Source organism: Malaclemys terrapin, chromosome 14, assembly GCF_027887155.1.
Source record: "Malaclemys terrapin pileata isolate rMalTer1 chromosome 14, rMalTer1.hap1, whole genome shotgun sequence".
NCBI lineage: Eukaryota > Metazoa > Chordata > Testudines > Emydidae > Malaclemys > Malaclemys terrapin.
Genome location: NC_071518.1, coordinates 20,139,835 through 20,152,351, shown reverse-complemented (window position 1 = coordinate 20,152,351; position 12,517 = coordinate 20,139,835). Strand labels below are relative to the sequence as shown.

Below are 12,517 nucleotides of genomic sequence, written 5' to 3'. Positions count from 1 at the left end.
GGGGGGAGGCGGGTTTGCCCGCTTGTCGCCCCAGCGGTCCCTGCTCTGGCTATAGCCCGGGTGCCCTTAGGTGACTGCGGGGCCGCCGCCACGGGGAGTGAAGGGCGGCCGCGCGCCTCCGGCCCGGCCGCCGCAGCTGCACAGCGAGTGCGTCACGTGGGCGGCGGCGGCGGCGCTGCGCCGTGTCCCTTCCACCTGCCCGGAGCGGCGGCGCGCGGGCCGGCCATGGGGCTGCGCCAGGGGCAGGCAGGGCGGGATGCTCCAGCGCCTCCACCGGCCCCCCGGGCGGCAGGGGCGCCCCGGGGCTGCCGCGCTGCCGGCGCCGCGGGCTCGGCGTAGAGGGGAGGCGGGCGCGGAGAGCCCGGCCGGAGCCGCAGCGAATTCCCCCCCGGCGAAGGGCAGGCGGCGGCGGGGACCCGCCATGGAGAAGGCGGCGGGCGCGGAGCTCCGGCAGGGCGCCCTGGTGCCGCTCACCGCCATCTGCCTGGGTAAGTGCAGCAGCCCCCGAGCCGCTGCCGGGAGCCGGGGCGCTAGTGCGGGCCCGGGGCGGCTGCGGGACAGACAGGCGGACGGACGCTGGGTGGATGCGGAGCGGGAGCGTGACGGACACGTTGGGCACAGCCGGATGGGCACCCTGGGCACGGACACGCGCCCTGGACACACTGGGCATGGACAGACACGATGGGCACATGGGCACCCTGGCCACGGATGGGCACTCTGGGCACATTCGAGCACCTTGGGCATCCTGGACACGGACGGGTACCGTGGGCACATGGGCACCGTGGGCACATGGGCACCCTGGCCACAGATGGGCATTTGGGCACTTTGGTTACTGGCAGGTAGCCCTATGGAAACCCTGGGCACAGATAGGCACCCTGTGCACTGGCAGGGAGCCCTATGGGCGTTCTGGGCATTGACGAACACGGAGGCAGCTGGGGCACTGGCAGAAAGCTATGCCCACAACTTGTGCATGGGAGCACACTGGCAACCTCTGGGCTCACAGGGCACAGATAGACATGCAGACACAGGTGGACACATAGCCGGCCATGCATGCTCCCTGGGCATGGGCAGACATGGATGAATACCTTTGGCAGGGACAGACAGACAAGCTGGTCACAAAATATACAGCTGCTGGACACACTGGGTACAGTGACAGCGCAAGCATATGTACTTTGCTTGTGCAAGGAGACTGCAGACTGAAATGGGATCAGCTCTGCCTGGTGTGGGGAATGACAATGTCTCCTAGAGTTTGGGCCAGGTATGCCTAGGAGAGTGACTTGTGTGGCTGCATTTGTTCTCAGTTGTGTTCTCTGTTTCTGCATAGAGTTCTGTAAACTGTTTTCAGTCTTGCAGTAGCTAGAGGTTGTTTATTGGAAGTTAGCAGCATAGTAACTGTGTAAGCAAGGTGGGCGTTTGGGGATTGTTTATGGTTTACAAATAAGTCAGCATGGTTTCCCTTAACAGCGTTTCTTATTGTGTGTGTTCTATGTTTCACAAAAATGCCACCCCCAGGAAAAATAGAATATTCCTACAAATGTTACCAATTCTGCTGCTACCACATAAATACACAACATTTTTTATAACCAGTATTAGGTGTTATTTATTTCAACATACCTGTACATGTGCAAACTTTGTAACAAAATACATCTTATTTGATGGCTTAAAGGAAAAAGCTCATAATAAATTATAGTTTAGGATACACAGTGCAAAAATCTGTGGATCTATTACAGTTTCTGTTTTAACTATTTCTTCCCAGTGGTTTATAACATCTCTGTAAAATAACTTACACTACACTGAAACTTGGTGTATAAGGGCACACATGTTGGAGCTTGTCAAGATAGATAAATATAAAATCTATATAAAATTTGAGTAGGGTTTTAACTGCAATTCCCCTTGACTTTGAAACCATGATTGTAACCTTACATAATACTTAGACAGTTTACCCATATTTGGATAATTTCCCCCTTTTTCATTGTCCATACCCTAGTCTAAATCTTGTGATACACATTGAAGGTAGCACTTATTCTGCAACAGTTATAGGCCTCTCAGACGTTCTTGCCCAGCCACCACTTGGCCAGAGTTCTCATCTGGTTGATAATTTAATAGTGGTAGGATGAAAAATCCAGTTTCACTTATTCCCCAATCATCTTCTGTTACCTCTCCCTCCCTCCTGCCTGGAGCAACTGCTCTAATCTCTACTTCACAGCAAGTTTTAATTTATGGGAATTCAGATGCAAAGTACATATTGTTACTTGTTTCAGATGCTTTTGTGCATAGTTGGCTGCCAGTGCCCAAGATGCATCAGAAGAAGTGAGCTGTAGCCCACGAAAGCTTATGCTCAGATAAATTTGTTAGTCTCTAAGGTGCCACAAGTACTCCTGTTCTTTTTGCGGAATAACACGGCTGCTACTCTGAAACCAGTCAAGGTGCCACTGTGTTCGTCAATGCCCAGAACGCCATAGGGCTGCCTGCCCATGCCCAGGTAACTGACCCCACATTCTGAACTGTTATGATACCTAGATATCTTGGCAGATATTTGAACTATGGTGGCTATCAAAATTAAAAGTACTTTGAAAAGGACCTTCTTTGCTAATATAATAAACTAATATTGACTTCCAAGAATCCTTAATAGTAAATAATACTAATTATGTACTTAGGCATCTAGTTTGAGCTGCCGTCCATACTGCCCTGGCCACACTGCTATTTTTAGTGCAGTAGCTGGAGCAGAGCTGCCAAATGAATGTCCACTCCAGCTGGGAATCGCACCTCCCAGCTGCTATGTAGACATATACCCATGGTTACCACTTATGGATTAACTTTAAGTTAAATGATAATTGACTTCTGTAGAAGGTATTTTTGGTTTTGGACCAGAGGTACAAAGTTTATTGATGTCAAAGCAGAAGTTGACGAGAGCTATTTTCCAACCCAAAGGCCTCATCATGAAAGGCAGAGCTCAGTGAAAGTCACAGATGTTCAGCACCTCACAAGACTAAGCTCTAAAGCACGAAAATGGACTATACAATAAACTTACTGAATGCAGTACAATCCACTTACTGTGGACTAGGAAAACGGTGACTCCTTGTTTTTCCCAGCTCTCCTGTTTCATCCCATGATTCCACTGAGCTTTCTATGTGCTATTTTCATTGCGGTTTGTCTTCTATACCCATACCTTTAAGGATTCCAGTGTTGTGGGGAGACCTAAGGGCCAGTACAGATGTGTGTTTTCTTCTGGGACTCTAACATTTGTGGGAGCTTGCACAGCTAGGACCTAACAGAAGGCAGTTTGACTTGCTATAGTCCTGTCAGTGAGAAGGAAAAGGACATGGGAAGCCATGGACTGATTCTCCATCTGGGGAAGGTAAAATAAAACTCAAACTAAAGTTCAGTCCAAGGCCCTATTTACAATGCTGACTTAATTTGAAATGAAAGACAAGCACTCAGAACTCTTGGTCTCAGCCACCAGATCCTTTCTAGTTTTCAGCAAGCTGGGAAAGTAGAGGACACACCCTTCTTTTTGGGTAGCCTTTGCTAGAGACCTAGGCCTTCTGCTAGGTCCTATCCAAGGGCCTTCCTTCAAAAATTTATCTTAATCCCCATCTTTGAAGACCAACCTAGGAGCATTTTATAGTGTCTCTAGCAGGCAGTCACATGATACTGAGTCAGCTGAACCATCTCCATCGTGTGCACTATCTGCAGATTACAACTCCCAGAAACACCTAGTCTTAAAAGGGTATGATCTCAAAGGGCATAGGCCCAGACCTCAAAGGTACTTAGGTTCCTACCTTCCATTGATTTCAGTGGAAATTAGAAGCCTTAATACCTTTGAGAATCTAGGTCTATATCCCAGTAACAGACATGCTTATGTGCCAGTGCTCTGTTATCAGCATCTGGAACGTTAGGTAGGGTCAGGATTTCTGTACAGTAACTTACTGTTCTGTCACTAAGTAGTCTGAATTAAGTCTCTCAGTCTGTCAGCTTTTTCCTGAAATTGGCATTGAGTCAGTCACCGCCCACTCAGTTGCAGCGTATCTTCAACTTGCCACTAAGTCTCTGCTCTTTTCCCAACCCAGCCTATCAGTTTCTCTGTGCTTTGTAGACTAGCTCCCTTATGAAAACATGTCTAGGAGAGGGAGCACATTTCATGAAAAGCAGGGAGCTACTCTGACCTAGGAAGACCAGGGAAATCTGAACAAGGTTGTGTGATGTGGGGAGAAGAACTGATCAGTGGATGGCGCTGGCAGATCTGATTAGATAGGAATATGTCTGAGCGAGAGCTAGCTGGGAAGAGCCAGACCGAGTGGCGTATTGGAGCTGAGCATCAGTGAGCTTTAATACAGTATTAGAGTATTGCCCTAAGATATACTTACCAACATATCAAGAGTAAGCTAACACTGTGAAACTAATGAATTAATTACACTGCATTACATAGTTACTGTGTGTCAATTACATAATAAAATTGATGCTATTAAAGTAGTTTGAAGATAGGGTTAATAACGCTTATTAATACAAATCTGCAGCTCTATTTCTAACACAGAATACACAAACATCGTTACTCAGTTGCCCTCCTGCCCACGTATTTTATTACAAGATGCAATCCTTTTTAGCCATTTAGAAATTACAGAAGATCATGTTATTGCTTCAGTTCTTCACTCCCTCTACCACCAACCTTCTCCTCATAATATCACCAATTCAACAATTACAGTTTTGTGTGATTAGTAGTCTGTTAGGGCCACTTGCTATCTTCAGTTGTTAGGGATCTCTCCCTTGAGGTGGTGAATGATCAGCTGAGGTCAGTGAAGGTCTATTTAGTTTTTGCACTTTTGATTGCAAGGAAGAAACGTGTTCCAATTAGTGCCAACTGCGGTGGTCTTTTAGTGTGGATTCCTGTCCACAAAAATCCCTACTGTTTGACACAGGGCACTGAACTACTATTATACTGGAATAAGTTTCAGTGGTGACCAGAACTGGATTTGAACTGACAACTAAGGGTATGTCTAGAGTGCAGTTAGACATCTGCAGCTGGCCCAAACCAACTGACTTGGGCTTATTGGGGGTTGAGCTGTGGGGCTGTTTCATTGGAATGTAGACTTCTCGGATTGGGCTGCAGCCCCAGCCCGGAAGTCTAAGCTCCAGTGAAACAGTCCTGTAGCCCGAGTCAGCTGACACTGGCAAACCGCAAGTTTTTATATGCAGTGTAGACATATCCTTAGCGGCATATCCCAGTCTCTGGATTTTCCAGTCCCCTATGATAGGTACTTAATATTTCTGTTATGCTAGTTTTAATTCTATTGTAAGCTCTTCTGAGCAAGGACCATCTTTTTATTCTGTATTTGTATAGCACCTAGCACAGTGTGGCCCTGCTCCAGGGCTAGGATCCCTAGGTGCTGCTGCAGTACAAATAATAATAATTAGGTGCAGCATCCCAAGTGACTGTCAGAGGAGAAGGGAATCAGGCCTGCTCTTCTTGGTGTTGTTTTTACACTTTTGTTTCTGATCATATCTAAATTATTTTTCAGTATTTCTAATGCACTTGTCGCCATAATATCTGGGCACTGTACATGGATTATAGAAAACTGTCCAAAAGGGTAATCAGGACTAGTGAAACCCGCTTATTCATGAGGCAGGTTCCTCATTTACTTCCATGTCATTCTGTTGCTGTATCCCTTGCTACATTGTGGGAGATCTTCTGGTAACGACTGTTCTAGTGAATCACTCTTTCTGATGCTGTATTCTGAAACATTTCCTCATGAAGTGAGACTTTGGAAAATGAAGATTGCTTGGGGAGTAATTTGCAATGAGAGGTGGCAGGTAGCTCCATATCCCTCATGATTAGCACTCATCTCTTTAAAAAAAACCCACAAAACCCTCCGTTTAATGGCATTGAATAAGTCAAACTGGGTGCGTTGGCTTTTGCAGCTTCTTCTGCAGAGTGACATTTATTGATAAGGAATAAACTTTACTTTACATAGTGGGGCCAAACTTAAAAATAATAATCATAATAATTAATTTCCAACATTGAAACCAGTGAAGTGACCAACTGTTAGCATACATGTTTTAGTGTAATTGCGCTTCCTCCTCCCCAATAAATAACCAGTTACCAATAACAGTAACTTAAAGTAGATTGGCAATTGATTCTCTTCATAGCATAGTTGACAGACATTCAACTAACATTCTATTTTCTGGATAGCAGAAGAATAGCAGATTATGTGAACTCTCACCATGGATAAGCAAAGTTCTTGTTTGAAGAATGCAGCACATATGAATGCAGTATCACTGCAAATGCTTAGAAAGAGTAGATTATTAACTGCCACCTCAAGCCAATGGACTCTGTAATGAATACTGTTTTTTTGTATCTTACGCAGTGAATCTCTTCTTAACTGGGAAAATAGAAAGTGCTGTTACCTCATTAGGTAAGACATATTTATCTTATTTCCTCCAAGCATTTGAATTTCTTCTTATTTTGATGATGATGCTGCCATTTCCCCCCCGCACATAAAGCTGTTGCTGAAACCGGATGACTTTATCAGAGAAGAAGTTTAATAATGGATTTTTAGAAAGTTCCTCTGTTTTTAAATTTTAAATCTCTATATGAGTGTAATATTTCACCAAAATCAATATTGCTGTCCTAGACAAAACATTTAGCCTGAGGTTATGTTCGCAAATACACATCAATATTTTCAGGGGAAAAAATTCTTAAACAAGACAAAAGATTGAGATACTATATTTTATTGGACCAGCTTCTATTGGTGGAAGGGACAAACTTTTGAGTTCCACAGAGCTCTTCTTCAGGTCTGGGGAACAGGGCCAGCTCCAGCATTTCTGCCGCCCCAAGCAAAAAAAAAAAAAAAAGCCACGATCTCCTCACTCCTAGAGGGACCTGCCGCCCCCGCAGGTGCCGCCCCTCTCCCTTGGCCGCCCCAAGCACCTGCTTGTTAAGGTGGTGCCTGGAGCTGGCCCTGCTGGCGAAGGTAACCAGAGTGTTCAAGCTAAATATAAGGTTGGACATTCCAGTATCCCATCTTGTATGTAGCCTGAACACTGATACACCAAGAGAAGTTGGTCGTGAAAGACATTACCTCACCCTCCTTGTCTCTCTCCTATCCTGGGACCAACACAGTTACAACAACACTGCATTTAGGGTGACCAGATGTCCCGATTTTATAGGTAATGTCCCGATATTTGGGGCTTTTTTTAATATGGACTCCTATTACACCCCACCCCCGTCCCGATTTTTCACACTTGCTATCTAGTCAACCTAACTGCATTGAACAGTGTCACGTTTTTGTAGAAAATGGGAAGCCATGAAATTCAGGTGTGTGTGTATTAGGGCTGTCGATTAATCGCAGTTAACTCATGAGATTAACTAAAAAATATTAATCGCGATTAAAAAAATGAATCACAATTAATTGCAGTTTTAATCGTACTGTTAAACAATAGAATACCAATTGAAAATTTATTAAATATTTTGGATGTTTTTATACATTTTCAAACATATTGATTGCAATTACAACACAATACAAGTGTACAGTGCTCAGTTTATATTATTTTATTACAAATATTTGCAGTGTAAAAAAGATAAAAGAAATAGTATTTTTCAATTCACCTCATACAAGTACTGTAGTGCAATCTCTTTATTGTGAAAGCGCAACTTACAAATGTAGATTTTTTTTGTTACATAACTGCAATCAAAAACAAAACAATGTAAAACATTTATAGGAGATAATGCTGCCCACTTCTTATTTACAATGTCACCTGAAAGTGAAAACAGACATTCGCATGGCACTTTTGTAACCGGCATTGCAAGGTATTTACGTGCCAGATATGCCTCTTCATGTTTTGGCCCCCATTCCAGAGGACATGCTTCCATTCTGATGACGCTCGTTAAAAAAATAATGTATTAATTACATTTGTGACTCAATTCCTTGGGGAAGAATTGTATGTCTCTTGCTCTGTGTTTTATCCACATTCTGCCATATATTTCATTTTATAGCAGTCTCAAATAATGACCAAGCATGTTCGTTTTAAGAACCTTTTCTCTGCAGATTTGACAAAATGCAAAGAAGGTACCAATGTGACATTTCTAAAGATAGCTACAGCACTCAACCCAAGGTTTAAGAATCTAAAGTGCCTTCCAAAATCTGAGAGGGATGAGGTGTGGAGCATGCTTTCAGAAGTCTTAAAAGAGGAACACTCCAATGCAGAAACTACAGAACCTGAACCATGAAAAAAGAAAATCAGCCTTCTGCTGGTGATATCTGACTCAGATGATGAAAGTAAATATGCATTGGTCTGCACTGCTTTGGATTGTTATTGAGCAGAACCCATCATCAGCATGGACGCATGTCCTCCGGAATGGTGGTTGAAGCATAAAGGGACATATGAATTTTTAGCGCATCTGGCATGTGAATATCTTGTAATGCTGGCTACAATAGTGCCATGCGAATGCCTGTTCTCACTTTCAGTTGACATTGTGGAAAAAATAGCAGGCAGCGTTGTCTCCTGCACATGTAAACAAACTTTTGTCTGAGTGATTGACTGAACAAGAAGTAGGACTGATTGGACTTGTAGGCTCTAAAGTTTTACATTGTTTTATTTTCGAGTGCAGTTATTTTTGTACATAACTCTACATTTGTAAGTTCAACTTTCATCATAAAGAGAGTGCACTACAGTACTTGTATTAAGTGAATTGAAAAATACTATGAGGAGTCCTTGTGGCACCTTAGAGACTAACAAATTTATTTGGACATAAGTTTTCGTGGGCTAGAACCCACTTCATCAGATGCATGGAGTGGAAAATACCAGAGCAGGTATAAATACATGAAAATATGGGAGTTGCCTTACCAAGTGTGAGGTCAGTCTAATGAGACAATTCAATTAACAGCAGGCTACCAAGGGAGGAAAAATAATTTTTGTAGTGGTTATGAGAGTGGCCCATTTCAAACAGTTGACAAGAAGGTGTGAGTAACAGTAGGGGGAAATTAGGTTTAGGTTTTGTAATGACCCAGCCAATCCCAGTCTTTAGTCAAGCCTAATTTGATGGTCTCCAGTTTGCAAATTAATTCCAGTTCTGCAGTTTCACATTGGAGTCTGTTTTTGAATTTTTTTGTTGAAGAATTGCCACTTTTAGGTCTGTTATTGAGTGACCAGGGAGATTGAAGTGTTCTCCAACTGTTTTTTTTTTAATGTTCTAATTCCTGATGTCAGATTTGTGTCCATTTATTCTTTTGCATAGAGACTGTCCGGTTTGACCAAGGTACATGGCAGAGGGGCATTGCTGGCATATGATGGCATATATCATATTGGTAGATGTGCAGGTGAACGAGCCCCTGATGGTGTGGCTGATGTGGTTAGGTCCTGTGATGGTGTCCTTTGAATAGATATGTGGACAGAGTTGGAACCGGGGTTTGTTGCAGCGTTTGGTTCCTGGGTTGGTGTTTTTGTTGTGTGGTGTATAGTTGCTGGTGAGTATTTGCTTCAGATTGGGAGGCTGTCTGTAAGCGAGGACTGGCCTGTCTCCCAAGGTCTGTGAGAGTGAGGGATCATCCTTCAGGATAGGTTGTAGATCCTTGATGATGCACTGGAGAGGTTTTAGTTGTGGGGCTATGGGTGACAGCTAGTGGCGTTCTGTTACTTTCTTTGTTGGGCCTGTCTTGTAGTAGGTGACTTCTGGGTACCCTTCTGTCTCTGTCAATCTGTTTCTTCAGTTCACCAGGTGGGTATTGTAGTTTTAAGAAAGCTTGATAGAGATCCTGTAGGTGTTTGTCTCTGTCTCAGGGATAGGAGCAAATGCAGTTGTATCTTAGAGCTTGGCTGTAGACAATGGATTGTGTGATGTAGTCTGGATGAAAGCCGGAGGCATGTAGGTAAGTATAGCGGTCAGTAGGTTTCTGGTATAGGGTGGTGTTTATGTGACCATCGCTTATAAGCACTGTAATGTCTAGGAAGTGGACCTCTTGTGTGGACTGATCCAGGCTGAGGTTGATGGTGGAGTGGAAATTGTTGAAATCTGACATCAGGAATTATAACATTCAAAAACAAGTAGGAGAACACTTCAGTCTCCCTGGTCACTCAATAACAGACCTAAAAGCGGCAATTCTTCAAGAAAAAAACTTCAAAAACAGACTCCAATGTGAAACTGCAGAACTGGAATTAATTTGCAGACTGGACACCATCAAATTAGGCCTGAATAAAGACTGGGAGTGGTTAGGTTATTACAAAACCTAAACCTAATTTCCCCCTACTGTTACTCACACCTTCTTGTCAACTGTTTGAAATGGGCCACTCTCATTACCACTACAAAAGTTATTTTTCCTCCCTTGGTATCTTGCTGTTAATTGAATTGTCTTGTTAGACTGACCTCACACTTGGTAAGGCAACTCCCATCTTTTCATGTATTTATATCTGCTCCTGTATCTTTTACTTCATACATCTGATGAAGTGGGTTCTAGCCCACAAACGTTTATGTCCAAATAAATTTGTTAGTCTCTAAGGTGCCACAAGGACTCCTTGTTGTTTTTGCTGATACAGACTAACACGGCTACCACTCTGAAACCTGAAAAATACTATTTCTTTTATTTTTACAGTGCAAATATTTATAATAAAAATAAATATAAAGTGAGCACTGTACACTTTGTATTCTGTGTCGTAATTGAAATCAATATATTTGAAAATGTAGAAAACATCCAAAAATAGTTATATAAATGTTATTCTATTATTGTTTAACATTGTGATTAATCATGTGATTAAGCGCAATTACTTTTTTTAATCATGCGATTAATTGCAATTAATTTTTTTAATCACTTGACAGCCCTAGTGTTTACATACACTCTCTGTCCTTACTCCAATACAGGAAGATATAGAAATGCTAAGTGGGGGACCGCTAAGCAATCTTAATTCTGCCCTTTTATTCCTGCCATTTTGTGCAAGATGGATATGTCTGACCAGCATCACAGCTAGTTGATAAGTTAAATCCTGTGTACCTTGCCTGTTTGGTCAGGAATCTGGGCAGCTGTATACTTGAATGTTTCACTTGTGCCTTCAGACTTCTTGAACTAGATCCATGTCTCTTAATTTCCATGGAAGACTCCAGATTTATGATACTTTCTCCTGGCCTCCTGAGCAATTGCCTGAATCTCTTTGGGAACAGGGAGGCTTAATGGGAAGTGAATATGACTGGAGCAACCTAACTGAGACCAAAGAGAATAGGAGTTTATGTGGGTGAAACATTTTCCCCGCATTCTGATCATGAGGTGCTTTGAGGGTAGAGAGCCTCTTGGTCACTGTGTGGAACCAAAATGGAAACTGCAACTGTGAAGATGCAGCACAGCTGGGCAGGTCATAACAGCACTCCATAGAAAGACAGTCTCATCCTGAAGGAGCTAGCAGCCTCAGAGCTCAAGCTGCCCAGGCTTCTATATGAACCTCGGTCCCGTTCTCCTGAGGGATAGGGACTAGCTTGTCACAGGTTTCAGAGTAACAGCCGTGTTAGTCTGTATCCACAAAAAGAACAGGAGTACTTGTGGCACTTTAGAGACTAACAAATTTATTAGAGCATCCGAAGAAGTGGGCTGTAGCCCACGAAAGCTTATGCTCTAATAAATTTGTTAGCTTGTCACAGTTATAAACTCTCTCTCCCCCATGACTTTCAGACTTATTCAGCTCATTGGAGATTTAACAGGTGATGTAAGTGCTAAGTATTTAGATATTACTGGGCCTGAGAAAAATTATGAGGCCACTTGTGTTCAGAAGTTTAGTCACGAGCCACAGAGTCCAGTTAGGTATTTTCAGCTTTGTTGTTTTATGCTTGAGATGCAAATAAGAAGTTCTCATTATTAGTATAATTTTCTAGTCAATAGCAATATTATTACTTATATGTATTATTATGACAGGTTTCAGAGTAGCAGCCGTGTTAGTTTGATATGCGTCCGAAGAAATGGGCTGTAGTCCAGGAAAGCTTATGCTCTAATAAATTTGTTAGTCTCTAAGGTGCCACAAGTACTCCTGTATTATTATGAGTAACTCTGAGTCCTAATAAGGGTCAGGGCCCCATTGTGGGAGACACTATTCAAAAACATAGATACGCATAGTCCCAGCTCAAAGACCTTATAATCAAAATTTAAATAAGACCTAATAAGTGAGTGTGACAAACAGTAGGAGGAAAAGAGAAGGAGGGAGGATGAAGTAACCATAAGATAACGTGGTCAGCTAGTTATTGCACAATCTGTTGCTTTCAAAACAGAACTGGGGCTTGGGAGTGCAGTTGCAATGGGAGTTGATCTTGTGGATTAGTTTACACACCAGCGGAAATGTGGGTGGTTTGCAAAACTATTTTTAAATATTTTTGGAACAAAATTGAACTCTAGTTAATATTCTGTCTGAATGATTCTTTAGCTTTTGCCCTGTATTCATTACTCTGTATTGTATGTGAGGTCACAGATTACTCTGTTCAGAATTGTACTGCTTCTTGTTGATTTAGTTTAATTCAAGAGGTCTTGGCATTGCCATTTTAAAAATGGTG

At 42.8% G+C, this 12,517-nt stretch overlaps 1 protein-coding gene across 1 annotated transcript in view; it reads left to right on the top strand.

Annotated features, from left to right (window-relative positions):
* The first annotated feature begins 224 nt into the window (after nucleotides 1–224).
* LRP3 (LDL receptor related protein 3) overlaps nucleotides 225–12,517 on the top strand; it is a 36,470-nt gene continuing 24,177 nt past the window's right edge. Inside the window, exons 1-2 of the mRNA XM_054049099.1 lie at nucleotides 225–488; nucleotides 6,363–6,410. Of these exons, the coding sequence (XP_053905074.1) occupies nucleotides 257–488; nucleotides 6,363–6,410 (280 nt within the window). The 5' untranslated portion in view covers nucleotides 225–256. The remainder of the gene's footprint in view (nucleotides 489–6,362; nucleotides 6,411–12,517) is intronic.